General features: G+C 63.4%; 4 protein-coding genes across 8 annotated transcripts; 2 read left to right on the forward strand and 2 right to left on the reverse strand.

Annotated features, from left to right (window-relative positions):
- Positions 1–291: 291 nt before the first annotated feature.
- Positions 292–3460, reverse strand: SLC15A3 (solute carrier family 15 member 3). Of its 3 annotated transcripts, none has more exons than XM_064453352.1 (8): positions 2798–3460; positions 2115–2389; positions 1880–2039; positions 1684–1779; positions 1384–1552; positions 1147–1305; positions 859–1017; positions 292–713 (listed from the first exon to the last, which is right to left on the reverse strand). In XM_064453352.1, the coding sequence occupies exons 1-8, from the start codon at positions 3308–3310 to the stop codon at positions 457–459; spliced, it is 1788 nt and encodes a 595-aa protein (XP_064309422.1). In that variant the 5' UTR covers positions 3311–3460; the 3' UTR covers positions 292–456. The 3 variants fall into 3 exon arrangements, with proteins under 3 accessions (XP_064309422.1, XP_064309423.1, XP_064309421.1); XM_064453353.1 differs by having other exon boundaries at positions 475–726; XM_064453351.1 differs by having other exon boundaries at positions 475–1017.
- Positions 3461–6413: 2953 nt separating this feature from the next.
- On the forward strand, positions 6414–10666 carry CD6 (CD6 molecule). Its single transcript, XM_064453276.1, is given in 13 exon segments — positions 6414–6564; positions 7439–7510; positions 7674–7982; positions 8098–8397; positions 8532–8600; positions 8732–8869; positions 9034–9162; positions 9254–9361; positions 9449–9529; positions 9651–9839; positions 10019–10183; positions 10267–10424; positions 10427–10666. Coding segments are annotated over 13 exon segments (2109 nt in total).
- Positions 10667–14472: 3806 nt separating this feature from the next.
- CD5 (CD5 molecule) lies at positions 14473–21241 on the forward strand. Its single transcript, XM_064453030.1, has 10 exons — positions 14473–14588; positions 15809–15847; positions 16231–16524; positions 16605–16667; positions 16979–17287; positions 18204–18488; positions 18771–18902; positions 19382–19435; positions 19777–19899; positions 20064–21241. Exons 1-10 carry the CDS (start codon positions 14537–14539, stop codon positions 20147–20149), a joined length of 1437 nt encoding a protein of 478 aa, XP_064309100.1. The 5' UTR covers positions 14473–14536; the 3' UTR covers positions 20150–21241.
- A 354-nt stretch (positions 21242–21595) lies between these two features.
- On the reverse strand, positions 21596–27159 carry VPS37C (VPS37C subunit of ESCRT-I). Of its 3 annotated transcripts, none has more exons than XM_064453047.1 (6): positions 27108–27159; positions 25630–25738; positions 24636–24748; positions 24376–24547; positions 23922–24004; positions 21596–23660 (listed from the first exon to the last, which is right to left on the reverse strand). In XM_064453047.1, the coding sequence occupies exons 3-6, from the start codon at positions 24726–24728 to the stop codon at positions 22917–22919; spliced, it is 1092 nt and encodes a 363-aa protein (XP_064309117.1). In that variant the 5' UTR covers positions 24729–24748; positions 25630–25738; positions 27108–27159; the 3' UTR covers positions 21596–22916. The 3 variants fall into 3 exon arrangements, with proteins under 3 accessions (XP_064309117.1, XP_064309114.1, XP_064309116.1); XM_064453044.1 differs by having other exon boundaries at positions 24636–24751; XM_064453046.1 differs by lacking the exon at positions 27108–27159 and adding an exon at positions 26564–27101 and having other exon boundaries at positions 24636–24751.
- Between the last annotated feature and the right edge of the window lie 284 nt (positions 27160–27443).

Genomic DNA, 27443 nt, shown 5'->3' on the forward strand with positions numbered 1-27443 from the left:
AAGTTCCTCGCCCCCTCTCCTGCCATGGGGAAGGGGCTGCCGCCTTCCTCCTCCTCGGCCCATCCAGCCCCAGCACCCAGGACCAGGGAGTAGCCCATCCCTGCCTGCTCCTGGGTGTCCCCCCCTCGGTGGCCTGTCCCTGATCCCCCCAAGCTCCAGCAAAGCGCCTCTCCTGCAATAGCAGCCACAGGCAATGGGCCAGCAGGTCCCTTTATTCAGGGATGCCATGGGGACTTCTACCCCTCCACTTGTCCCCCCCCAGCCCCCCCAATTTGTCCCAGTGACCCTGAGACATCCCAAAATTGCCGTGGGTGACAGCAGCAGATACCCCCGTGCTCTGTCACCCTGCTCCCAGCAGGTTCCCCATGCCGGGCTGGCACCAACCCAGCCTTCCCCCTCCCTCTACCCCATGCCAGGGCTTGAACCACCCCAGCAGCCCCCCAAAAACCTGTGAGGCTACAGAGATGGGGGTGACCACTCTGGCTTCCCAGGGCCCTGTCCCCTCTGCCCAGCATCCCTGTCCCCAGGAAAGGGTGGGTGATGCCCCATCACCCCCCGTGGCACCATATCAGCCCTCCTATGGCCCCCTACAGAGGTGGGGGGCACTTGGCCGTGGCGGCTGGCTCTGGTAGCGCCTGGAGATCCAGGCGAAGAGCAGGCAGGTGACCGACTGGATTCCCGCCAGCAGGAAGAAGTAGTTATCCATGCGGCAGCTGTTGATCCTCCCTGCCAGAGGGAGGGTGGTCAGAGCCGCGGGGGTGGCCCTCAGGACACCCCCGTGTCCCGCACCCCATCCCCACTGGCCACAATGGCACCCCAAGCAGGAGGTGACACCCGTGTCCGCGTGCCAGCGCTCACCGTAGCGCTCCGGGCAGCGCATCCACCCGTGGGCCGGCAGCGAGAGGAGGGTCAGCAGCCCCGACCCCAGCAGCGAGCCCACCCCAGAGATGAAGAAGAAGAGACCCATGATAGCTCCTTTCATGGACTTGGGGGCCTCGGCATAGGCAAACTCCAGGCCTGTGGGAAAGCGGAGAGAGCACGGGGAAAGGCTTGAACGCTTTAGGGTTCCTCCAACAAACCCACCCACCGTGGTGGGGGGGGCTGCAGTGGGTGCCCCAGGGCTAGGGAGTGGTGGGCACCGCTCACCGGGGATGCTGGCAAAGAGCTCGCTGATGCCGATGAGCAGATACTGGGGGACCTGCCACCAGATGGGCAGCGTGGCAGCCAGGTAGCGGTCCTTGCCGATGAGCTGTGACACCGTCTGGTTGCGACGCACGTACTGCAGCCGCTCCCGCTCCAGGACACCTGCGGGATGCGGGCAGGGGGCTGAGCACCCTCCGAGCCCCTGCCCGCGGCAGCATCCCACCCCAGCCCGGGTCCTACCCGCCGTGAGAACAGAAGCGAGGCCGAAGAACATGCCCAGGGCCATCCTCTGGAGCGCCGAGGGCAGCAGCCTCCGCTTGGCTAGGAAGGGGTCGATGACACGGTCCTTCAGGGGCACCAAGGCTAGCAAGACCACCACGTTGGCCAGGAGCAGCCAGGCATCTGGGAACTGCGGGGCAGAAGCAGGTCAAGCCCCATCCCTCACCCATGCCGGGGAGCTCAGCATCTCACGGGGTGCCTCAGCTCCCACCCCAGCCCCTCAACCATCAGCTCCATGGAGCTGCCGGCCCCATCCCTCACCGTGTAGCCGTGCAGGGTGCGGGCATGGTCCTGGCTGTGCTGGAAGATGCTGGGGATGTGGAGGTGCAGACCTTGCAGGTAATACGTCGACTGCATCTGAAAGGCGGCGGGATGGTGGCTCCGTGGGCTCAGCTCCCAGAGGGACCTGCCACCACTGACGGTCCCTGCCCGGTGCAAAGCCCACCCCGCACATCACCTGGAAGTAGACCATCCAGTAAGGGATGAAGGTCAGCATCACGGGCAGGATCCGGGCCAGCACCTGGAAGTTGGTAAGGTCCTCCTTGAGAGTAGGGGCTCCAGGCTGGGGACTGCTGTTGGGGAGAGGGTCCCCGGGCTCCCACCGGTGATCACTCAGCCTGGGGAGAGGGATGGTGTGGGAAAGGCCAAGGCTGGGAGGGCTCAGCCCCCTGCAGACCCCCCACCCTTCTCACCTTGGCCAGGTACAGCCGCAGCTGTGCAGGGCCAGCTTGATCATGACAGAGACCTGGCTGCCTGTGGGGGGCTTGGTGATGAAGGTGGGGGTGGCCAGGAGGAAGATGAGGAGGGCCAAGGCCAGACAGATGACGGGGATGAGGTAACCAGCCAGAAAGCTGATGTTCTGCTGGACAAAAGCCACCACCAGCAGGGAGAAGACGGCCCCGATGTTGATGCTCCAGTAGAACCAGTTGAAGAAGCGCTGCGTGGCATCACCGCCCTGGTCTCTCACCTGCCGGTGCAGACGGACAGGTCCCAGGGCTGGATCTCAGCCCGGGCAGAGCCAAACCTCAGCCCTGTATGCAGTGCTTCTGCTTCATCCCCTGTCCCCCCACCCTCCCGCATCCCCCCAGACCCCATCTCACCACCCTCCCCTGCCCCACCCCTCGCCTCTCCTGGATTCCTTCCCTCCTTCCCCCAGCAAGGATGTCCCCAAGGGTCTTGAAAGGTTTGGAGGTGGTCTATGGGGTGCAACCACATCTCCTCCACCCTATGGGAGTCTTCCCCCCCACTTGGCTTGGCAGAAGGGGAAGGGAGACCCACAGGTCTGTGACAGCCCAGTGCGGGGCGAGCACCCAGCCGGGAAGAACCAGCTGGAAAGAGGCAGAGGGAGGAGGACGCGGCCGGCTGCCACGCTCACCTGGTCGGCGCCGAAGGAGGTGAGGTTGGCTCTGACGGAGCTGACGCCCAGCGCCAAGAGCAGGAGGCCGCTGTAGATGGTGGGGGCACAGTACTGCTCGGGGGGCTGCCAGGAGCAGTTTTGGATGGTGTTGGCGGGCAGCTGCCCGCACACCGAGAGGCGCCCGTCCAGCGACGTGGTGATGGGCAGCAGGCACGCCGCCAGCAGGTACAGCAAGAAGCTGAGGGCCACGGTGCCGTAGCGGCCCAGGTAGACGTCGGCTAGCCAGCCGCCGATGGGCGAGAGGAGGTAGGAAGCCCCCAGGAAGAGCAGGCAGGCACGGGATGCCTGGGTGCCCCCCCAGCTGAAGGTGCTGCTGGTGAGGTAAAGCACCAGGTTGGCCGTGATGCCAAAAAAAGCCGCCCGCTCCAGACCCTCCACCACCAGCACGGCCGCACACGCTGCCCTGCGCCCCTTGAGGGGTGTCCCCCGCAGCAAGGGGCTCCGCTCCCCGCCGTCCCCCGTCCTGGCCATGCCCTGCCCCGGAGCACCGCGGCTCTCGGCGTTGGCTCTGCTGCCCTTCACCACCCCGAGCAGGCAGCGCAGCCGGGGGTCCTGGTCCTGCCACGGCCCGTTCTCTGTCCCCGCTCGCCCCTCTTTGGGCCGCCCACCTCGCTGGGTGGGCGTCCTCCGCTCCTGTCCCTCCCCAACTCCCAGTTCCCCATTCCTGCTGAACAGACATATCATATGACGCCTCAAAAACGAAAATCCCCATCAGCCAGTGCGACTTCTCCTTTCTGGGGGCTTTCCCCGTACCCCCGCACCTCAGGCTGGGGCTTTGCTCGCCCCCAGCCAGCCCCCACCAGCACAGCTCTCCTGGCTCCTTGGCACCAAAGCCCCTCGCCGAGGCTGCGGTCTCCTCCCGCTGCGGGGGTGCCCGAGCCCCCTGTGTGCTGGGGGATGCCGTGCACGCACCAGCACCCACCAGAGCCTCCCGGGCCAGTGCAAAGCCGAGCTCAGGGTTGCCACGCCGGCTCCCGCCCTGGTACGCGCACCCAAAATCCCTGACCCGCGAGTGCGCAGTTTATTTTGCAGCCTGATTTCCTAAGGAAATGGGGCCGGGGAGGCTGTGCGTGCCTGTTTACCTCTTGCACGGTGATATTTTCCACCGGACTTGACAGAGACAGACGGCGCAAAGCTTTTAGGTTTCTGTAAGTTAAAAAAAAAAAAATTAGTAGCTGAGAAAGGCAGGAAGCTCAGGGGTGAGAGACAACGGGCATGCACCCTCCCAGCCCTCCACATCCCCAAACTCCCACTCAGACCGCACGAGTTCCCAGCCCCTTACAGCATCCTCTGTCTCCGCCATGCCCCTGCACCCCCTCCTGCCCAAACAAGCCCCTCCAGGCTCCCCAAGAGCCCAAAGCAGAGGTCTCCAGCCCACGGCCATGGCTCCCAGCATCCCCACAGCCCCTGGCCATCAGGCAGCCCCACCTGGCAGAGGGACGAGCCCTCCAGGTCAGGGGGTTTTGATGAGATCTGTGATGACCAGCAGCTGGGCAAGGGCAGAGCCTTGAATCCATGTTTTCAGCTGGTGGGGGGGAACCCAGCACAGCCCAGCTTGTTCGTAGCATCCACCTACCTGCTGCCGAGCTCCCTCCTGCCAGGGCTCGGCGGGCAGAGAGGCAAGGCAGCTGGGTGGCACATCTTTGGGGTCACCACGGGTTGTCCCCTGCAGGTCTCTCGTGCCATGGGGTGGAGCAGGGTGCGAAGGACCCTCCAGCAGGCAGCACCGAAGGCACCTGCCACGTCACACCTGCCCGTGGCCTCGCAAGCATCCTCCTGCCCACCTCAGCCCCAGAAAATGGGGGAGAAGGAGGCGGCCCCATGCTCTGCTCCTTCACCCCATGGAGGATCCAGAGCTTGGGGGAGCCTGTGTCCCACTGTGTTACCGGTGATGCTGTCCCAAGCCCATCACGTCATGGCACACCAGGAGCTGCAAATTGTGGCTTCTGCAAGATCTGCATTCCCTGGGGGCTGAGTGTGACCTGGTTTGGGACCGTCAGCTCCCCGTGGCTCCCGTGACCCTGAGGGATGCCACAGACACACAGTGTGGTCCCCGAGCGGAGCTCACCTCCGCACGACCCCCCTCTTCCTCCCCACAGGCATGCAGGGTAGAGCCACCCCATCATGCTCCTCCGCCCCACGGCGCTGAGCTGGCTTCCTGCAGCCCTCGACCACAAGCTGGGAGCGGAGAGCGCGCGAGCGGCAGGCAGAGCGCGGGGCCACATCCAAGCCATGTCCCTGCGCCGCTGAGAGAGGCGGCAGGAGGACGGGACGACCCAACCCCCAGCTCCCTGACTGCCATGGGGCTGACCCACAGCCGCTGAGCAGGATGGAGGGGCTCTACCTGCTCTTGGCGGCTCTCTCTGCCGCGGTGCCTGGACAAGGTATGTCAACATCCCCACCCTCTTCCTTCCCGTCCCTCTCCGTGTGCCGGGGCCCCGGGGGTGATGTCTCGGCTGATTTTGTAGCTGGGTACCTGCCACCTGTCCAGGCTGGGTCCTGCTGGGGCAGGGGCCGTCGGTGCATGCACATGGATGCTACCGGTAGTGGTTCGGCGCTGAGCAAGGATGCTCTGCAAGGCAGCTCTGCAAAGTCGAGCTCTTCTCCTTCCCGAGGTGCTCAGCATGGCTGGTCCAACATCTGCCCCTCCTTGATGCGCCCCTCACTGCCCAGGGGGAGCCAGGGAAGGGGGTCTCTGCTTGGGGGCTGGTGACTCTGGGGACCCTAAAAGGCCTCTCTGGGCCATCCTGCCCCGCAGGGATGGGGTGATGCTCTCCTTTTGGCAGGTGCAGGCCAAAACCCATCCCGTCTGCTTGTGTCACCAGCATCACCCCAGGATGGGTTTTGAGAACGATACCACCTGCTCCCCCTGTCCCGGCAGGGTTTTAAGGTGGTTTCACACCTGAAATGGCTGCCAGAAGCAGCCTCGACGCCTCTGATCGGTTGGGGAACGGTCGCCATTGCACCCGTTTCCGCTAATGGCTCCTTCCCACACCTTCGCCGACATGGTGCCGGCTGCCTGCGCCCTGCCTGCGGGCTCGAGGCACCGTGCTGCCCAACACCGGCGCCCCGCGGGGCAGCTCGGCCCCGCCACGACCCCCTCTCCTGCCTTCATCCCTTACCTTTTCCCTTAATACTTTTAACCCTAAGCCAGAGCCCACGGGCTAAGGTTAGTGGTTTCCCATGGAGCCCACCGGCTCCCCAGGCCGCCCACCCCATGCACCCCACGCACCCCACCTCAAATAGACGTATAGATGCCTCTCGCAGCCATCGATGAGCAAAGGTGGGCACGGGCTCGATCAGCATGGCGGGCTGACGTAGCGGTTGCAAAAAAAACACCCTTTTTTGTTCAGAAATTATTATTACAATAATTGCATTATCGCACCCCGTGCAGTCGGGGGACAGTGACGGTGACAGCGAAGGCCCCTCGCTTTGCCCATGGGGGTGAATCCTTCGCCCCGGAGGAGCCAAACGGTGAATTTTTCCAGTGATAACCATGGAAGCCTGGCAAGTGGCTCAGCTGCAGCGGGCCGCTGATGTGTGTTGAGGCAAAAGGAGAGGGGGGACAGGGAAGATGGGGCTGATCCCCGTGCCCGAAATGATGCTGTGCCCTTGGGGTGCCCGGGGAGAGGGGAAAAAACCTAAAATGAGACCACGCCGGCAGCGGCACCCACTCACCTGCGGCACCGACTCGTGGGGGGCCGTGCTGGGGTGCGGGCAGGCAGGTACAGGCAGCGGGCAGACCCTCTCTCTTGGCAGGGGCGGCAAGCCGGGAGGCAGCGGGAGCCCGGGCCCGTGACGGCACCCCGCATTTCAGCTTTCCCACTGGTGAGTTTTGTCCCAATATCGCCATGTTTAGGGCCAGATTCTGCCTCTCCCATCCTGTGAACAGACCCCACGCCAGGATTTGGCACCGGGGCAAGTTCCCCCCCACCGGAGGGCTGATGTGAGGACATGGGGATTGACTTTTAGGGGTGCAAGAGAGCCATACCCGCACGGTCAGGGCTCAAGGGGCCCCCACACGGTGCCACCCATTTTGTGGCAGCCTGGGGATGCCATTTTGACCATCCTTTCCCAGAGCAGCATCACTTTTCGGAGGCCCAGGGTACACATTCCTGCACGCTCCCCGTCTGCCCCCCACCCTCCCCACAGCTGCGTGCCGGGGTGGCAGCAGAGCCACGACCCTCCGGTTTGCCGTCTGTGAGCCACCGGGTGCCCAGCAGCCGGCACGGGCGCGGCGAGGTGCCTGCTTCGCCTCTGGCGCTGGCGGCAGCCAAACCATCTGCTCCTCGCCATGTGCCCATGTCTTACCAGGAGAGCCAGAGCTGAGCCAAAAAAAAGGGGGGGGGGGTGGTGTTGGCGCCCCGATACCCACTGAGCTCATTTCTGCTTTCGCCTTGGCGGCTGCCAGCTCTCAGTGGGGCTCTGGGTGTGCATCTGTGTGGTGGCACATCCGTCTGTCCTGCAGCCGTCACCCCCGTCCTCCCACTGTGCCACATCCTGTCCTGCTCAGGGGGGCTGTCCAGCCCTGGCCAGCAGGCTGGGGGGGGATCCCGGTGGGCTAAGCCTCTCATACCCTCTGCCCCTTCCTCCTTTCAGCCCCCACGGAGCCCATGGGATCTCACAGCACCCCGGCGGGCAGCACGGCTGGAAACACCTCAGTGGCACCAGGTGGGCACAGGAGGGCCAAGGACCTCCTTGCACCCACATTTCGGTGGGGAGGGGGGAGCCTGGGGGTGGCCGCACCCCGCCCCGCTGCGGCCGCGTGGAGCTGGTGGTGGCGTGGGGGACAGCGCCGTGCCGCCCCTACCCCCTGCCCCTCTGTCTCGCCCAGGTCACGGCACGCTGCGGCTGGTGGGTGGCCGGAGCCGGTGTGAGGGCCGGGTGGAGATGGAGCAGGCGGGTACCTGGGGCACGGTGTGTGACGATGCCTGGGACCTGGCCGACGCCAACGTCGTGTGCCGGCAGCTGCAGTGCGGCTGGGCCGTGCGTGTCTACAGAGATGCCGCCTTCGGCCGGGGCAGCGGACCCATCCTGCGGGATGAGGTGGGCTGCGAGGGGCACGAGAAGCATCTCTGGGACTGCCCGGCCGTGCTGGAGCACGACTGCAGCCACAAGGAAGACGCTGGCGTGATGTGCTCAGGTGGGTCTGGCGTGTGCCTGGTCCAGCAGGTACCAAGCAGGGTTTGGGCTCTGGTGGGCAGGGGTATCAGGCAGGGTGCAGGCAGCGCATCCTCAGCTCCGCTCTCTGCCCACAGAGCACCAGGAGTGGCGGCTTTCCGGGGGCCGGGACAATTGTTCCGGCCGGGTCGAGGTCTTCTTCCGCGGCACATGGAGCACGGTGTGTGACAACTCGTGGTACGATCTGGAGGCGACCACGCTGTGCCACACGCTGGGCTGTGGGGACCCCCTCCAGCACCTCTCCTTTGGCCACACGCTGCCCAGCAGGATGCACTACCAGTGCGACAGCCAGGAGCCATCGCTGGCCCACTGCCGGTGGACCTACAATAAATCAGCTCCCTGCCACCAGTCCCAGGCGGCTGGGGTGGTCTGCAATGGTACGGAACACCCCCTGCCTGGCCCTGAGGGTGTGGGGGGGGCTGACGACCTGCTTGTGGTCATGGGGGTCCCATGCAGATGAGATGCAACCCAAGTTCTTCTGCCCCCCCCGTCCCTGTCCCCCTCCTGCCAGGCTCCCAGGGCTTGCAGACACCAACCCCGATGGCCACGGTGACACCGACCAATGTCACGCTCCTGAGAGGTGAGTGTCTGCAGAGCTTCAGCCATGACCTGGGTCTGGGTGGGCTGCAGGGAGCACCCAGCTCGCCCCCCCCCCTTACCTGGAGAGAGGACGTCCCAGGTGTCACCAGCTGTGTCTGTTCTCTGTCTCAGCCGAGAACTCCCCAGCTGCGGCGGCGCAGTCCCTTCTGCACATGCCCCTCTTCATCCTCTGCCTGGTCCTGGCAGCACTGCTCCTGCTCACCGTGCTGGCCTTCACCGCTACCCTGCTGAGGGTGAGGAAGATGAGCGGTAAGGAGCCCCTGTGGGGGCACGGCAGGCTCTGGCCACAGAGGGGGTGACACTGCCAGCCCAGCCAGGGCCACCCCGCTTTCTGGGCTCAGCTCAGCCATGGGAGTGGGGCTGGCTGAGCCACGGAGCAGCTGAGCGTGTGCTCCCCCCCCTTGTCCCCACAGCCCACACCATGTCCTCCCTCGGGCTAGCTGGGCCGATCCTGGTGACCCACAGCTCTCAGAGCCCTGACGTGCCCTCTGGGACCTCCAACGACTATAGGGAGGTGCTCCCCAGCCTTCCCAAAGGACCAGGTAGGTCTGGCAGGTCACCAGCACACTGTGGGGGCTATGGGGCAGGAGGTGCCAGCTGGTGATGGCTGCCCATCCCCGTCTCAACCCCCAGACCCACCAGTCACAGCCCCTCCCGCTGCCAAGGACTCTGACTCCGACTCCGACTACGAACACTACGATTTCAGCAGCAAGCCTCCCGTGGCCCTCTCCACCTTCTGCAGTGAGCATCCCACCCAGCCTCGGGACCCCCGCTGCCCTGCCCTGGGGTGCCATGGGGTGCCCCCACTGATGCCCCCTCTCCCTGCAGACTCGCTGCGCCGACAGCCCGGGGAGCAGCTGCTTCCTCTGGTGCCCAGACAGGATGGGATGGAGCCATTCCCCGCAGAGGGTATGACAGGAGGGGTGCCTGTCCCTCTGTCCTGCAGCACCGGCTGTCTGCCCGTCCTGCCCGTGGGTGGGCGAGGGGCCACGCTGTAGCCCAGGGCTGACGTGAGCCCTGTGCCCCGCAGTGCCGGCCAGGCTGGGCCCCCCATCCCACCGCAGGACGAGCAGCTCCTCCACCTCCTCCTCCACCGAGCCCTATTGCAATGACAGCGCGCCCACCCCGCACGCCTGGGTCTGCCCGCCGCCCTCCACCGACAGCACCCACTGGCATGCAGCACCCACCGCCCCCGGCTACACCGGCTGCCCTGGCACAGGTGGGCACCGCCGGCAGGCTGTGTGGTCCCAGGGACCGGAGCAGGGATGGGGACAGCCCTGAGGAGGGGAGCAGGGATGGAGAGACCCCAGGGATGGGAGCAGGGAGGGAATGGGAGTTGGGGACCACAGAGGATGGGAGCAGGGATGGAAGGTGCCAGTAAGAGACCCTGTTTTCCAGCTCCTCCAGCAATGCCCTGCGTGCCCACCCCAGTGCTCTCCCACCCATGGGTACCTGTGCCTCCAGCAGACCCTGATCCCGCCGACAGCTCCAGCACCTCCTCGGGGGAGTGGTACGAGAATGTGCAGGGCGTGGAGCCGCCCAGGGACCCGTCCCCACACCCCGGTGAGGACCCCACGTGGGCAGGGCAGGAATGGGGTGGCACGGGGGGGATGCAGGGCTCCTCTGTCCCCTCAGCATCCTCCTCCCGCTCCCTGCCCGGCTCTGCCTGACCGGCTCTCCCTTGCAGGCTGGCCAGCTCCGTCGTGCTCCTTGGAGGGACACAGGGGACCCCCGCAGGACCCCGACTCCTCTGAGGGCAGCGACTATGATGACATCCAGGACTCTGCCTATTGAGGCTGCCCGACCGCCACAGACCGAGGGGCATGGCAGGGGGCACCTGGCACTGCGTGCAGCCGAGGACTCGCCATCCCGCTGCTGACATCGCCTCTGGACTCCTCCGGCCGTCTCCCCCATGCCAGGGCACGGGCACTGGTCCCAGCAGCACCTGGGGGATGCTCGGCGCAGGCGAGATGTGCTGGGCTGCGTGCTGCGATTAAAAGCTTTTCCCAGCAGGTTGCCGTGTCCCTCGGCCGTAGAGGTGGCTGATCACCAGCTCCGCAGCGAGGCTGGGTCACCAAGCGCTCCCAAGGGCTCCCAGTTGCCCACGGGGCTCCCAGTTGCCCACAGGGCAGCAAGGGATAAGTGACCCAAAGACGTCCTTTCCCTGCCAGGCTGGTCCCTGCCATGGTGAGCAGCATCGAGCAGGTCCTGGCTGCTGGCAGGAATCTGCCTGAGCTGGGCAGGACAGGAGCAGCCAGACCTCCCGCCCCCAGCCTACCCCATAGCACTGGGGGTGGCGATCGGTCCCCAGGGCTGGCCCTGCAGGGAGGCAAGTGGTGGGGATGTGGGATGGCGGTGCCCCACAACCTTCCCCAGTGCTCAGTGACAACACAGCAACGGATACAGCGGTCTTCCTGAGCTTCCCCACTGCACCACGGTCCTCCCCGTCCCGGGGACACGCTGACCACCATGCCCATAAACCTGGGGTTGGGGAGGCTTGAGAGATGCTGGCAGGGAACACGCTGGGGTCCCATCCTGACCACACCACACCGGGTGGTGCTGCATGGCGGTGCTGAGGGGTCCTGGACCTTCCTCACCCCAGCTTGGGGCTACGAGGCAGATACCAAGCCTGGAGGTGGGACCCAGCCAGCTTCCAGCCCAGGGAGGATATATCCCCCTCGCGCGGAGCTTAGGGGGTGGGGTATGGCCCCCTGAGGGAGGGGTAACCCCCTCCAGCATCCCCCGTGCCGGGGTGGAAACTGGGGGATCCCACGGTCCGCCCAAGCAAAGCAGTGTCACCCCATGCCAGGCACAGCTTGGGGACAGGGACACTGGTGGGCTGGGGGGCAGCACCCAGCCGAGCCGGGCACAGCACCCAGCCGTCAACCCTGGGGCTGGGACCCCTCCGTTCCCCTGCCCCAGGGGGCTTCCCTGCGCCCCACGTGGCTCTTCCCAAACCCCATGGTGCGTCTCCTGCGCCGGCACCTGCCGGTGGGTTTCCATCTCCCCGAGCGCGGTGAGGCGGAGCCTCAGCAGAGGTTGGGGTTCAGACCTGCCCCCGTGGAAAATTTGCCCCCCACCACATCCTTCAGCTGTTTACCGAGGCGAGAGGCTCCGGCAGCCCCGAAACAAAGGGACCGTGCCGCAACAACGGAGGAAGCACCAAAATAGCAACAAAGCCCCAGACAAAGGGGAAGAGGAGGGAGGCAAGAGCAAGGGGATGGCTGCTGCGAGCAGAGCGGGGACGGGAGCGGGCACTGGGGGTGGGCACAAGAGGTGCCCCCAGCCGCACTCGTGGCTCCCCGTGCTGGGGGAGGAGATGGCGGCCCCTTTGCAAGGGCGGCTGTTGGGAGCGCTTGGACCTCAGCACAGCCAGGCAGCGACCTGGAGGGTGCTGACTGATGCTCGTAGGTACCGATGCCCTGTGGGGTACCAGGGCCTCGAGGCTGGAGGAATAAACCCAGTTCCCGTTGAGCCATGGGGCAAAGGTCCCATGGGTCACCTCCAGCCACAAGACAGGTACATCAGTGCCAACAATTTATTTGAGCTGCTGGTCCTGCACGCAGTGACAGGCGCTGAGAAATGCCACATCCACCACGATTAGGATAACAGCAGCGTGCTGACAGCTGACAAGCTCATTCCTGCTCGCACCAAAGGCAGCTCCTGCCTCTTAAAAGGCTTCTCACGGGCAGGCAGCATGTCAGCACAACCCAGTGCTCCCCCCCGACTCCTCCGGAAAAATATTATAATCATCCTTATCTGACATAATGCACAGATGATGCTGAGCTGACTTGCATCGCCAGCAGCAAGCAGGGATGCTCTAACTGAGCCGTGGCTTGAACCCCGCCTGTGCCACCTCAGAGCCTCTAGACACAGCTGTGGCTTGGAGGGGAGGTCTGGAACCCAGGCACCCCACACCCATGGGGGTCAGGCATCCTCAGATGACCTGGGAGGGGGGGGAGGTAGACCTTTCCTGGAGGAAAATCACCCTGGGATGCTCAGGGTAAATCACTGACCTCAGGTTGATTTGGGGTGAAAGGGGCTCGGCTCCCCACCACAGACCCCCAGGACTGGCCCCAGTGCAGCCCCAGCTGAGTCCCATGGGAAGGGTTGGCTCAGGAGAAGGTCTGGGTCTTGCACCCCTTTCCCAGTGCATTGACAAAGCCATGCCAGCCCAGAAACCGTGGATGGGTGGGGGGCAGCACCAGGACCTCCAGCACCCTGTAGGACACCCCAGCAGGGCTTGCTCTCATCACAGCGCCAGCCTGGTCTTGGTGGGGCCAGCAGGACCCCCAGGATAACTGGGAGGGGATGGGAACAAGCGGGGGCTGCAGGAGCAGCCCACAGCCCTGCACTGCGGGGGCTCAGCACTGCCCAGCACAGGCAGTGGTCCCTCTCTGCCTGGCCAAGGGGATGTGGAGGCTGCAAGAAGCCAAAGGAGCTGGGAGGGGGTTGCTGAGCTGGGTTACCTCCAGGGATGCCAGGGCCTGGCTGGAGACGGCGTGCTCACGCTGCAGGCATTGCCTGGCATCTCTGCCTGACCTCCCTGAGCATCTCTGCCCAGCTCTGCCAGCGCCTGGCAGCCCACAGCCGCCTGCCACACACTGCACCCCAGCGAGCTTCCTCTTGAGTCATGGAAAAATCTTCAAGCCAGAGAGAGTTTCGGGGCAGGAAACACCAGGGGAGCCAAGTCCCTGCTCCAGGGCTGGGGGCTCGAGCATCTCGTGGCGCCGGGCAGCAGCCCAGGGCAGTGGCAGCAGGAAGGGATGGGAGCTCTTCCTAATCTCACCATGCAGCCCTGGGAAGCTCACTCCCCACAGCGCTACTCTCCAGACACCAGCTGGGCACTCTCCTTTCGGCAGAAACACCACCAGGTCAATGGAAAACAGCTGCCTTCGTTAGCATGCATGACCTGGATTTGGAGGAATTAATTAGGGCACAATCAATTCACGCCTCTCCCTTCCCCGGTCCATCACTGCCTATGCCCCACGTGCCCTTGCAGGGATATGCAGTGTCCTTGGGGTGCCAGCAAGTGGGAGAAGCAGGGACGTGCCTGGATGACACCTCCCCGGTCCCCATCCCGTGGGACCATCACGGTGCTTTGGGTGCTGCCACGGCCTGCGGGGCACGTGGCAGCTCGGTGTGGCGTGGCACGGCATGGTGCGGCGTGGCATCGCGTGCGGCAGCTCCTTTGCGGGAGCTGGCGGCACGGGCAGCGCCCGGCGTGGCACGTTTCCTACCCCGGCACGCGCTCGCCTCGACTGTGGCAGCGAGGGTGGGATCCGGCCATCGTGGGAGCTTGGGCTGTTGGGTTTACTGGTCGTCGCCAGTTTTCCCTGTTGCAATCCAGCGTCTCGGCTCCTAAAAGAGCTCACCAGCACCAAGGGGTTGCTGCCGGGGCTGGGATTTCCCCTGGTCAATGCCACTGGCTCCAACCACCCAGAAACCCTGGCTCGTGCCCCCCAGCTCTCCTTTGGGTGCCAGCTCCAGGCTCTCGCTTGGCCACGCTGCCTGTCAGCCACCAGCAGCTTTGTGGGCACGCAAAGGAAATCTGGGGTTCCCCTTACCCCCCACCCATTTTTTCACAATCCCTCCAGGCTCACACCCTCTGCAGAGATGGGGGTCTGATGGGGGGACCCCGGGATGGGGATGAAGCGTGGGCCGAGACCCCCAGTATTTCTCTTCCCTTTGCTCTTGCTCTTAAGCTCAGCAGGACCTGGGGAAGCAGCTGCCAGGTTGAGACTTCAAACGAGCATAGACATGACGCAGAAAACCACAGAGGGAGGAAAAACAGCTTGTTCCTGCCCGTCCCCCCTCGCCTGCCTTCCCCGGGCCGGGTAGCAGAGGCGGCGGTGCCCCCGGCAGCCTCCCGCTCAGCCGCCAGCGCCGGGGCGGAGGAGGCGGCCGGCTGTGCCCATGGCAGCCCGGCTACGCTCCCTGCGCCTGCTGCTCTTGCTGGGGATGTGGGGTGAGTATGGTGGGAGGCTCGGCGCGGTGGAGGGGTTGGGGGGATGCTGGGGCCCTGGTTGTTTTACCCAAGCGCTGTGCCAGAAGCCCTGGTGCTGGGGGTGCCCAGGGGGACCCAACCTTGCCGTAGCCCGGGACCCCTGAAATCCCTCTGCGAAACAACCCGGCTTGCCTGCTGCCAGGCAGCCAGGCACATTTTGGGGGGCTCAGCTCCATGCCCTCAGCTGGGGGTCACCAGTGCTCCCGTCTTGGCACCGTGCCGGGGGTCCCGCGTGCCCACCCTGGGCAAGCCCCAAGCACGGGGGCTCGGGCCAGGGGGAGAGGGGCCGGTGACCAGCAGCGGGGCTGCCGAGCCCACGCCGAAACACGGGCAGCGAGGAGAGTGTGGGCACGCCTCGCCCGGGGCTACGCATGTCCGGTGCCCCTAGCTTTGGGGGTCCCCAGGATGCTCATCACACCCCGGGAGTGAGCCTACGGTTGCTGGGGGGCAGCCAGCCATCTCCCCATCCTCGTCCCCTACCAGCTCCTGCCGTCCCCAGCCGCCCCTTGATCCGCGTGGCAGAGCGGGCAGCCGCAGGCGCCGCGCCGGCTCACTGCCGTGATGGTGGCACCATCCACTGCTGCGTGGCCGTACCTTCCTACCAGTAGCAACACCAGCTAGTTAGCGGTAACTAGCAGGTGCCCTTGTCCATCTTTTTTCAGCCATAATTACCCACCAGCAGACGACGGGCAGCCTCAGCGCTATGGCCGGTTGCATGAAGTCGTCCGTATTTATTTATTTTAATTAAAGGTGTGAGGAGGAAGAGCAAATTCACCGAGAAAGCCAGAAAATGCTCTTCTATTGCCAAGAAAAAATCCAGGATGACCCAACCTCCTCCTCTGGCCCCCAGTGCCGGAGAGGCACGTGGCCAGCCCGGGGCTCTGTCCCTATCGCTGAGTTTTGGGGATAGAGGTGTCCCCCCAGCATTACAGCCGCGTCGGCGCAGGGTATGGCATGGCCAGGGAGTTCCTGCCCGCCATCACTGCCACCACCAGCTCCTTTCCACTGGCAGCATCTTTGCCCTGGTGAAAGGCTGACCTGAGCCCCCAGAATTGCCTTTCTCCCCCAAAATAACGGGCAACAGGCCAAGAGCCGGGAGCCGCTGCCGCAGCCTTCGGGGGCTTCCTGCCTACCCCGGGGTGAGGAGCAGGACTGACACCCTTTCCCCCTCTCTCCTGCAGCCGTCACCAGCCACGGAGGAGCCGCTCTGAGCCCTGGAGGTGAGCATGTGCAGGGGCAGCGCCTACAGGACCGCGCCGCGACTTCGTTAGCGGCTGCTCAGCCGCAGCTTCGTTAGCGTGGCGGCTGCCGGCGCTGCCTTGGCCAGGAAGCTGCATCGCGAGCTCCTTGCAACCGGGTCTCCCAGCTCAGCCCCGTGGTGCCTGAGCCCCCCCAAACCCCCGGCCTGCCCATGCACCCCTCAACACGCACCGTTTCCTTCCTGCCCCGCTTTGCGAGAAGCCCCGGCTGCCATCGCGGGGCACGCCGGTGCCGAGCGGCGCGCTTGGCTGCGGCGATGAGCCGGCAAGGGCTTTTCCAGCTCTGGGTGGAAAACGCGCTGCGAAGGGAAGAAAAGCCCCTAATGCCTGTGCTTACCCCGCAGGCACCATCCTGCAGCTCACCGGCGGCGGCTGCCGCTGTGCCGGGATGCTGGAGGTGCAGTGGGAGGGCAGGTGGAACCGCGTGTGCCGGTACAACATGAGCAAGGTCAGCATGGACAACATCTGCCAGCGGCTGGGCTGCGGCCCCCCCATCGCCAAGCCCCTCCAGCTCATCTTCACGGGTGGGAAGGAGCCGTACAAGGGGACGCTGCGGTGCATGGCGTGGGAACCCACCCTGGCAAGGTGCAACTGGCAGCTGGCAAACTGCACGGAGCACGCTGTTCTTGCCTGCAGCGGTGAGCCTGGACCCGCACCCCGGCCACCCCTGTCCCTGGGGACCAGCCACCGCAACCTGGCACCTCTCTTCTCATTTCAGAGCCGGCGAAAACCACCCCCAAGCCCACGCCAGTGCCCCTGACCACCAGCCCGGAGCCCACCGGTAAGAGCCCCATCCCTGCCTGGCCCCGGGCACAGCAGAGGGGAGCAGAGAGGCTATGGCCAAAGCAGGGGGGACGCACAGCAAAGAAAACTGCCCCCCACTGTGCGAGACCGCCTGATCTCGTTGGACTAGATGACCTCTAAAGGTCCCTTCCAACCTAAACCATTCTATGATTCTACGAATAGTGTTTGCAGCATCGACGGGGCAATTAAGCTTCAGACATGGTGGGCTCGGGGATTTTCTGCTCGATAATAGAAAGAAATGTGTACCCCGGTCTGTAATGAGGTGCTTTTTCCCCTGTTCCTCACCAGGACTCGCCAGGCTGCGGCTGGTGGATGGGGATTTTGGCTGCTCGGGCTTCATAGAGCTGCACAGGCAGGGGCTGTGGGGGGCCGTGGCGGACAGCCCGGGCATCTGGCCAGAGCTGGCCACCCGCATCTGCCAGAATCTCAACTGCGGCACCGTCATCGGCAACCATGGCCGCGCCAAGCTGGAGCGGGAAAGCCACTTGCCGGTGCGGTGGGAGGTGGTGAAGTCCTGCAAGAACTCTGAGCTCTTTGAGTGCTTCAACAGGACCAGCGCCCGGCGGGGGGAAGCGCCCGCCTTCATCACCTGCTCCGGTGAGAGCTCACCCCGCTCCTTCCCCTGGACCCCCTGCTTGCCCCGGCCGACTGGCTGGGCTGCCCCCGGTGTCCTGCGGGGCCGCAGGCTGCTTTCCCCCACTGCGGAGTGGCGAGAGCCCTGGGGGAGGATTGCTGGGCTGGATGGCTGGCTGCAGGCTGGCTGGGCAGCTGAAGCCTTGAGCAGGGCAACAGCCCCATCCCCGCCTGCCCCACACACCCCGTCCACCCATTCCTGCTCTTCCTCTCCTGCGTGCGAAGACAAAACAGGAAATCTCGCCGGTGTGCTCAGTTCCTGGCAGCAGCACCCCCAGCCCCGAGCTTTGAATGCAGCAGCGCTGCAAGAAGGAAAAGCCGGGGAGCGAGCGCAGCATGCAGCAAGCATCATGTTAGCACCCCAAAACCCACCACGGGCGCGCGGGGTATCCCGGCAGAGCCCAGCACCACGCTCGTCCACACCTCCCGGCTTGCCGCGAGCATCTCCCTGCCACAAGCGTCTCCCTGCTGTGAGCATCCCCCTGCAAGGCAGCTTGGTGCTGGTGCTGCAGCACGGAGAGCCGAGCCACGGGGCGAGGAGCGGGCTTGCTCCGGGTCCTGCCATCTGCCCGAGCTTAGAAGCCCACCTGCGGGACTTGGGGGTTTAACAGGCTGCGCTGAGGCAGCTGGCAGAGCAGGCTTCCCCGCTGTGTTTCCCACTGGGACAGCTCAAAGCTCTTCAACACGTGGGCCTGGTATGGCGTGCGTGCATCCCCCGGTCCCCGTGGCACAAGGGGAAGCTGGGATGCTGTGAGCATCCCTGTGCTGAGAGCCGGCCCCGGGGGAAGGAGGACCGTGCACCGGCAGGCTGCTGAGCCCCATCAGCCGGCCATGATGTCTCCCCGTGGGTCTGACCCCTCTCTGCCTCTCTCTCCCCCAGGCTCCCAGCCCCAGGCCCTGCGGAGGCTGGCTGCTGGCCCCACGCCTTGCGAAGGGGACATCGAGGTCTTTCACGAGGGGCGGTGGCGGGTGCTGTGTGACAACCAGCAGCAGCGAGCCGAGTGGGGCAGGCAGCTGTGCCAGGAGCTGCGGTGTGGGAACCTCTCGTCCAGCACCGAGATCCAGGACCCCAACTTGATGGGTGTCACCTGCAGGGTCCCCACCCTGCACCTCTGCTCTGTCAGCCTCGGGACCTCCCGGACCTGCTCCCGGACCAGAGTTGTGTGTAAGCTGCCGTGCCGGGCTTGATTCCCGAGGGACCGCAGGGTACGGGCAGGGCCGCCTGCAGTACTCAGTGCCAGGCATCCCCGGCTGATGCTGGGAGCTGGGATTTCCACGTGTGAACACCGGGGGAATGGGCAGAGGGTGAGAGCTCGGGGCAGGGGATGGGGAAAGCCTCGCCGGGGCTCCCTGCAGCCCTCCTGGCAGGGCGGTGGGTGCTCAAGCTCCCAGCATCAGCCTCCGCCTGGGCACAAAGGGCCTCCAGTGACACCCGTTCTCTCCCCAGGCCAGGACTCGAAGCCGCGTCCCGCTGGCACGGCAGCAGGCACCATCGTGAGCATCTGCCTGGCCCTGATCCTCTTTGGCATCCTCTTGCTCATCTGCGGCCCACCTGCCTACAGGAGGCTGATGAAAAGAAGTAGGTGACAAGCTCTGGATCCTCTTTTCTCCCTCCCCATCTTCCTCCTCCCACTCTGCCTCCCTCACCCCTGCCATCGCCACAAGGCAGCTCAGGGCTGGCAGCTCCACAGATCCATCCCTACCGGTTCCCCCTCATCTCCTTGGGGGGGGACGGTTTGGGGGATGCTCCCCGCAGATCCCCCCTGCCCCATTGTCCCCCAAGGCTGCCCCATGCAGCGCAGGCACGGAGAAGGGGGTGGCTGGGGGAGCGGGGCACGATTTGCAGGCTGCGGTGGGGATTAGGCACCGAGCAGACACAAAAGAGCAGGCGGAGGGTCTCCCGGGGCGGCGGGGGGATTACCGGGAGGGGGAGATTATTCGGGATGGCATATGGGGCTGGTGGAGGGGGAGGCAGCTGGAGGAAGCAATGCTTGGGGCAGGGGTATCAGGCAGCTCCTCGGAGAAATCCCCCTCCCACCGCCTGCCTCTGCCTTCCAGTCGCCAAAAAGAAGCAGCGCCAGTGGATCGGCCCCACGGGACTCAACCAGACGGGTGAGGAGCAGCACGGTGGTGCCCCCCACCGTGGGGCTGGGCTTGGGGCGGGTGGGACTGCTCGCCCCCAGACCGCAGCAGGCGCTGGCGGGCGGAGGTGCGAGCGGGCTTACGCCCAGCCCCGGCTCTCGCTTCCTGCCGCCGCGTTGACTCATCGGCGCGATATTAACTCAACCAGGAGACCCAAACCCCGGCTCGCGGTGCGGGAGCGGGTCCCGCTTTTACTCAGCCCCCTTCCCCTCCCGGGCGGTGGGGTGGGTGTGTTGCCCTGGCCCTGCTGCTGCAGCCCCAAACCCCCCCCCCCACCTCAATCCTGACTCCTCTCCCACCATCTTTTCCAGTCTCCTTCCACCGTAACAGCACCGTCACCCTGAGGCCGCGGACGGAGGGGCAGCGGGTGCAGAGTGGGGACAACGACTACGCTCAGCCCCCCCAGAAGAGCTCCTACCTCTCGGCTTACCCAGGTAAGCGCAGGAGGATGCCGGGAAGGGTTCCTCCGTGCTCCCTTCCCGCATGCGCCGGCGGGGATGAACCACCCGGGCAAGAGCATCACGGCAAGACTTTTGCCGCCAGCGGGCGAGGGGCTGGGGTGCATCACCCGTAACGAGCCGCATCCATTCCCCCGCAGCCCTGGAAGGCGCGTGCAGAGCTTCCAACCCTCCGGACAACTCCTCCGACAGCGACTACGACCTGCACTCTGCCCGCACAGTGTGACCCCCCCCCCCCCCCGCCCTCACCAGAGCTGGGACCCCCTCGGGCCACCCTGGTCCCCGGCCGAGCCACCCCCCCGCCCCACCCGCCACCCAGCGCTGACCCAGGGTGGTCACGCACGTGGCAGCAAAGCTGTGCAACTGCTGAATTAGCGGCTTTTCTTGCATTTTTTCGGCAAGCGACCTCGTTTCCTTCGTCAGCCACCTTCCCGCCCTGCAGGCAGAGGTGGGATGCAGCACAAGAAAGGTAAATTTTGAGCAAGCCTTTCTAGCAGAAGCCATCCCTGCCCGCGGCAGGGGATTGAACAAGAGGATCTTTGAAGGCCCTTTCCAATCCAAACCCTTCTGTGGTTCTATGCAACGATGAACCGAACGAAGCTGACTGAAGAGATGACAAATACCTGCGCTGCTCACCTTGGAAGAAAGCCTGCCCTCATCCCCCCCCCCCCCCCAGAGCGTGGTGGGAGACCTCCGGGGCCGCGGCCCCCCAGCCCCTGCCGGGGTGGGAGCCAAACCCACCCATGCTCCTCCCTACCTGCTCGTACCGGGCACCAGGCACGCACGGCTCAGCTCTAACCCAGCCTGGCTCGGCTTCAGCTGCGCACCGGTACCCGAGCACCCTTCTGAGCAAGCTTCCTCTTGCTTTTTGAGCCTCCCTTGTGGGAGAGTGCGAGGTGGGGGAGTTTTTTTAAGCTATTCGTATGAGTCTAAGAGGCAGCTGGGTTGCAGCAGGGTTCATACCCGCACTGAGAGCGGAGCAGCCACGCTCACAGCCGTTTGGAGGGGATTTGACGGCTTCTCCGTCTCTCAAAAGCAGGGTAACCACACTCCTCCTCCCACCCAGGCCAGGCTGAAAGCGAAATCGGCTGCTGTCTGCCAGGCGCTCCGATACCGGGGCGCCGAGCTTCGCGAGAAAGACTGAGAGACCCGCGTCGGCCGGGTCTTGGCTGTGCTTGCGTGGGACGGCGCGAGATTTGGGCAGGTGCATAAAGCGAAGCACGGATGCGAGGAGCACGGGGAGGGAAGAACTACTGAGAATCAGTCTGAGATATTTAATAAGCAATAACTGTTGTAATAAAATTGGGGTTTTTTTTTCTAGTAATTACACCTTGTTTTCTTCCTTCCGACGCTACCGGTGCCGTTCCTTAGACTGTCAGCCTCCCAGCCGGGGAGGGAAAATGCGGGGCAGCGCCAGCACAGGGGGAGAGAAATGGTGCCGGAGGAGGGGAGAGAGGGGCCGAGAAGAGCCCCACACGAACGGGCCCCTTAGGAGAGGTGAAAAGAAGAAAGATGTTTGAAGAAGATGGTCCAGCAAGAGGGTGAAAGGTTTTCATCGACAAAAATCAAGAGGAAGCCGGTGTAAGGACGCCAGGACATAAAAAGATCAATAGAAAGCGTGAGCTGGATGCCCCATCATTTCCTAAAGCAACCACGGCCGTGACCCCGCATGTGCACTTCATCAAATTTTATTACTGTAATTAACCACAGATATGGAATTGTTTCCATCAAACCCCACAAGCATTTGCCTTGTTCTAGTCCATTAGTAATCTTTCCTTATAAATAACTTACAGGGATACAGGCAGGATTCGGGAGTATAAAGTGCTGAGCAAAGCAAATCCCGTTTCCATTAACGTGTCGCTCCCTCCGTTACTAGTGTTTCCTGAGAAGGGGGTACGTGAGGAGGGCTGGAGCCTGTGACACCCCAAATAACCGCCCTGTTCCCCCCAGGAGCTGTGGGGGGAGGCCGCCGAGCCCCAGTGTCTCAGAGCTGGGCAGGAGGCACCAGTTCCCGCTCCTGTGACCCGAGGCACGCGCCCCCCGAAGCAGCAGCAGAAGACGTCGTGCCAGCCCACTTTACTTCAAAAGCACGGATAAAATCCAGGCGGTGAACTCTGGGGAGGTACCAAAACCTTCACGCCCTCGGTGAGACAGCGTGCAGCCAGCACGGGCTGGGAAAGGCTCCCGTGGAGGGAAACGGGCAGCAATAAAGGGGTTTTTGCTCCCCGGTGAGCTGGGAGCTCCTGAACCCGACAGAGTTGAGAACAGCCTCTGCTTTGGAGCACGCTGGGACTCACCACGCAGGCAGAGAGAGCGCTGGGGGAAGCCTGACCTCGCAGCCGGCCGGGAAGGGCTCGAGCAGAGCTGGTGTGGACGTTCTCCCTACCACAGACAGATCTCAAAGCCTGGCCCGCCCCAGGGGCGAGTTGGCTGCTTCTCCCCGCTGCGATCAGTTACGAATCACCCGCAAGCCGGGCTGGCTCTGCCTCTCACTTCCAGGAAGGTCCTTGGAAAGCAGTGAGTATTTTGTGTCAGAAAGACTGTGAGAAATTCCCACTGTGTTTTAACACCTGTGAAAAAGCTTAGAATTATGATACTACATCTGTTACCCACACGGCGAATGACAGGCACGCGCGGAGCAGCCTCTCTCGCTCACCCACACACACACAGACGAGGGGATCCGGCGCGCGGCGGCCGTGATCGGTGCACGTTCCCCGCGTACCCCAGCCGAGCACCTACACGACTTTCTCACCAGAGCCTGGATGAGCCGATTTGGAAGTGAACGCTTCAGCCCATCGCAATCATCACAAACCCAGAGTCGCAGCCCGCGGGGGCGGCGTCAGCCCGTCCGACCCCCGGAGCCACTCCTGTCTCTCATCCTGCGTAATGCTTTCGCACCGACGGGTCGAAGAGCGACGCTCTCAGATCGCTCTTCTTCCTCAGTCCACAAAAAGAAGAGGGAGCAGCTGAGGATGCTCCCCAGGAGTCCCGATTTAGTAGCCAGGCCAAGCAGGGTGCTGAGGGTTTGGAGGGGGGGGACACCCGAAGGGTGGGGGCGCTCCAGGAGGGTAGGGAGCTTGCGGGGCGATGGGGAAACTAGGGAGAGGGGGCTGGGTTGGGTAGGGGCACTGGGGTCTCCCTGCCCCAGGGGGGAAGTAGGGAGGGTACCCGGGTCTGGGCGGCGGTGGAGAGGGGTGAGAGCCAGGGAACAGTGGGGGCTGAGGCGGGCCCCTGGATGGAGACCAGGAATAGCCCGGAGCTGCGGATGAGCCTCCCGAGGGGGGTTTGGGATACCCCGGCACCGAGTCGGCAGCCTGCGCTGGCGGGTACGCGGGGCCTGGAGGAGGCTTATAGGGAAACGTGGGCTGGCTGCTGGGCTGAGAGGAAGCAACGTGTCCTACGGTGACTGGGGAGCCAGAGAAAGGAGCAGGAAGGAGAGCTCCGTGGGCTGTGGGGCCGGCCGGCATGTTTGGGGCTGGGCTGTAGGGCAAAGGGAAGGAAGGAGCCCCTGAAGGGAAGGGCTGTGGCTTCGGCAGGTCTGCGGGCACAGGTACGCGAGGAGGCGGCTGCTGCTGAGAGTCCCTGCCGGGCTCCTGCGATGCTTCTGACTTCCTCAGTATCTCTTGCAGCTTTTCAACTCTGACCCGGCGCAAGTGGGACAACTTCCTCATCACGGAAAACTGCTCGAGAAATGTCTCCAGGGGCACCTCGCCCTCCAGGAACTTCTCGGCCATTTTCTGAAAGAGAAGGTGGCCTCAGGTTCAGCACTGCATCGCTCTACTCCTCTTCCCCAAGCCCAGCTTAGGATTTACGTGTCTGTCAGGGACACGCAGGGGACCACACATCACCACACACAAGGGCAATCCAATTTTTTGGAGCAACAACGCCAAACTACAAAGAGATGATCCCTGATTTAAGGGATCAGGCTTGGGAGTGTAACTGTGAGTCTTCCAGGACTAATCACTTGAATTGCTAATGGATTTAAGTCTTAAGCTCACCTCAGACTCCTCTTCGATTTTCTGGCTTTCCACCTGCAGGAGATCCAGCAAAGTCTGAGGATGCATTGCTGCTGAAAATTTCTCTGGGAAAACAAGGAGAGCAGCAGAGCAAAATGTTAAACACTAAATGGGTTAAAAATCACTAGCACACAGCCCTGCTGCACTCTCACAGCAGTGCCTTCCTGCCTTGGAAACTGTTGGTGCAAGGAGAAAATCTGAAGAGGAAAGAACCTAGAAGGGCTTTTTTTTGGGACAGCATCCTTGATCCGTCCGAGTCTGACCGAGAAACAGGAGCACCTGGATCTTACATGCAGCAGAGTCCCTTCTGCCACCATCCTCAAGAGCTGCTCTGCTCAGTACGGCCAAGGTCGGGAGAAGCAAAAGGGAAGGATGTTGCAATAACTACAGCCCACGTGCCTCCATCGGAAAGGGTGCAAGATTTGCAAACACTCACCCAGTTTTGCCTTTTGCTCTTTACACCGCTCAGCCAGCTTCTGCAGCTCTTCGTATCTGTTGGAGAGGTCGGTGCGCCCCATCTCCAGCGGCGCCTGGAACTTCAGGTTCTGCTCGGCCAAGCTCCGGTTGGCAGCGAGGGCCATCTCTCTCTCCAGCTGCAGCTCCTGAACCTGCGGAAGGAGACGCGACGGTCACCGCGAGCGAGGTGCTGACGAAGCCCAGCGCGTTCCTTGCCGGCGTCGCGCCGTCCCCACGTACCTCCTGGGACTCCAGGGCCAGGCGCTCGATCTCCTCTGCATTTTCCTGAAGCTCCTGGAGCTCCTCCACCGTCCGGTTCCTCAGGGTGTCCATCCTCCCAGAGGAGCTGCAGACTGCTAGGATGGGGAAAGGAAGTCAAATAAAGGCGAGGTTTTTCTAAAGCCAACTGCAAATAGGTACTAATCCTATTAGGGATTTAAAACCAGCTTTGCTAAACCGAAACAGCTATGCCAGAGAGGTTCCCCTGCGCTATAAAGAATCAGCGAGACTGAGGGCAGAGTGAGAAGGAAAACAGAACATTTCTACTCCTTCCTGCTTTGGAAACTGTCTTTTTTTTTTTCCTTTTCGCAGCGTATTTGGAAGGATCACTTGTGCGCGCCAGACGGTTTTGTCAAGGGAACGCCTACTCACAGCCACTCGACAGCAGGGTGACATCACCCCGCCTCTCAAACTCCAGCTGGCTCTCACTGCGCCGTCCCATTCCAGGTTCCCGTTCTGCCGAGCCCAAACCTCCCGGATCTGCTCGCATCTGACCGTGCCTGTGGTCACTGGCGGGGCTGCAGGCGCCAACCGCGCCTTCCCCGTACCGAACCACCCCTCCGGTTCCTTGGCTCCTGTCTCGTTTGATGTGTTTTCTGTCTAGGTGTTTCCCTTTCTCGCTACGTGGTGCCATTGTTTGCCTCACTTATTGCCACTACCCTTAGAAGTAACTAAGTGATGGCATTATTCACATGCGGTGGAGCCCGAGATTGTAAAAATTGGTGAAATATTACTAAAATCAGGGAAATAATGGATTTTCTGCACGACATCCATTACTTATTCCAAATAATCTAGGCTCTCTGGTAATATTTAGCAACTATTGGATGTTCATGTCACAGGTTCTAAGATGCAAGATGGAATAATGCAGGAAAGCACTAAAAACAGGTGAGGAACATGAAAGCAGAGCGTGTTTTGCCTCATTTCTCCCTCCCCACCGAGAGGGAAAGGGACGTACCAAACAGCCGATGGGGATTTCAGTGTCGTCCTAATCGCTCGTGGCTCTTCTACCTTTCAGCCAGGTAAAACATCCCAACGATATTGCTCTGGGAACGTTGAGTCAGTCTCTGCACGTAACACGGGATGACAAGGTAAGGCTCAGGGTTACCAAATCTCCTCACCCAGGATCCAGTTAAACCCGTCTTGAGTAATAACCATGTAAAAGCTGGGAAATTAGCTCCGACTATATGTATGTGTAAGTAACTTCATCATTCTGCAAACAGAAATAAACTTATGGGGATTTTTTTTTGTTATTAATGAGGGTCACAGAGTGTAAGAGGTTAAAAATTAGGAATAGTGGCAAAGTGAAAGAATCATAGCATGTCCTAAGCTGGGAGGGACCCACAAGGACCATCGAGCCCAGCTCCTGTCCCTGCACAGGACACCCCAAATTCACACCCTGGCTCTGAGGGCCTTGGCCAAGTGCTTCTGGAATATCGCCAGGCGGGTGCCGTGATGCCTCCCTGGGGGGCCTGTGCCAGGGCTCCACCACCCTCGGGGGGAAGGACCTTATCCTAATGCCCAGCCTAACCCTCCCCTGGCACATCTCCCTGCCGTTCCCTCGGGGCCTGGCGTTGGTCACCAGAGAGCAGAGACCAGCCCTGCCCCTCCTCCTCCCCTTGGGAGGGAGCTGCAGAGCGCCATGAGGCTGCCCTCGGCCCCCTCTGCTCCAGCTGAACAAACCCAGGGACTCCAGCCGCTCCTCGTACCGTTTCCCCTCTAAACCCTTCCCCAGCCCCATGGCCCGAAAGCTCAATTCCTGCAGCCGTGTGGGCGCAGAGGTCACAGATGGTCCGTGGGAGGTGTCCGAATGGCTCCCAGGAGGGAGAACCGAAAGAACCGGGTGCTGCCCCGGCTCCAGCTGGGCACCAGCACAGGGGAGGGGCTCTCACCTCACATATTTCACCGGTTTTTAGCAGCGTTCCGGTAAGACACGGTGGACAAGGTGACACCCTGCCTCTCTGAGGGGACAAGGCACGGGCCCCCATGGCTCGGAAAGGGAGTGGGGTGGGCACCGGCGAGGGGCCGCCGCACCCCGGTCATCGCCTCGGTGCTTTGTCCCCGGTTAGGGAAAGCCCCCCGCCAGCTCCGGGGGTGCCGGCTCAAGGCCTCCGCCCCGGGGCAGCGCGGAGCGAGGCCCACCCGGCGCCGCTCTCCAACCGGGACACGGCGGAGGCGGCTCCGCCAATACCGGGCCCGTCCTGGGCGGCGGGGGGAGGGGTGGGGTGGGGCGGCAACCGGGAGGCTGCGGCCTACGGCGCGGGCGGGACGGTACGAGGCCCAGCCTAGCGGAGCCCCCGCCACCCGCACGTCCCGGAGGGTAACGGCTGCAATCAGTCGCCCACCGGAGGAGACAGCGGCGGGGCCGGGGCCGCCTCCCCTCACGAAACACGCACGGGGCGGCCCCGTTACAGGCAACCCCGCCACGGGACTCACCGCCGCGCAACCGGGACCCTCCCTCTGCCGAACGCTTCCGACTTCCGGCGCCGGAGCGGAAGTGGGCGGTGCCACCGCGAGGTTGGGGCCGGGGGGAGAGGAGCAGCATCCCTTCCCGGAGCCGGGGCAACGGGAGGGGGAGGCCGGTGGTACATTCCGCCGCCGCCATCTTCTGGTGGCGAGGGCTCGGCCCTCGCTGTGGGGGCTGGCGTGCCCCTGCAGAGAAGCTGTGTTTTATAAATCATATGCTTTTACAAATAAATGCTATGTCTTTGCCTGCCGGTGTAGCTCTCCTTGAGCTATGGCTTGCTTGAGCCTTTACGTCCTCGGATGGTC

This window comes from Phalacrocorax carbo, chromosome 5, assembly GCF_963921805.1.
Source record: "Phalacrocorax carbo chromosome 5, bPhaCar2.1, whole genome shotgun sequence".
Classification (NCBI taxonomy): Eukaryota; Metazoa; Chordata; class Aves; order Suliformes; family Phalacrocoracidae; genus Phalacrocorax; species Phalacrocorax carbo.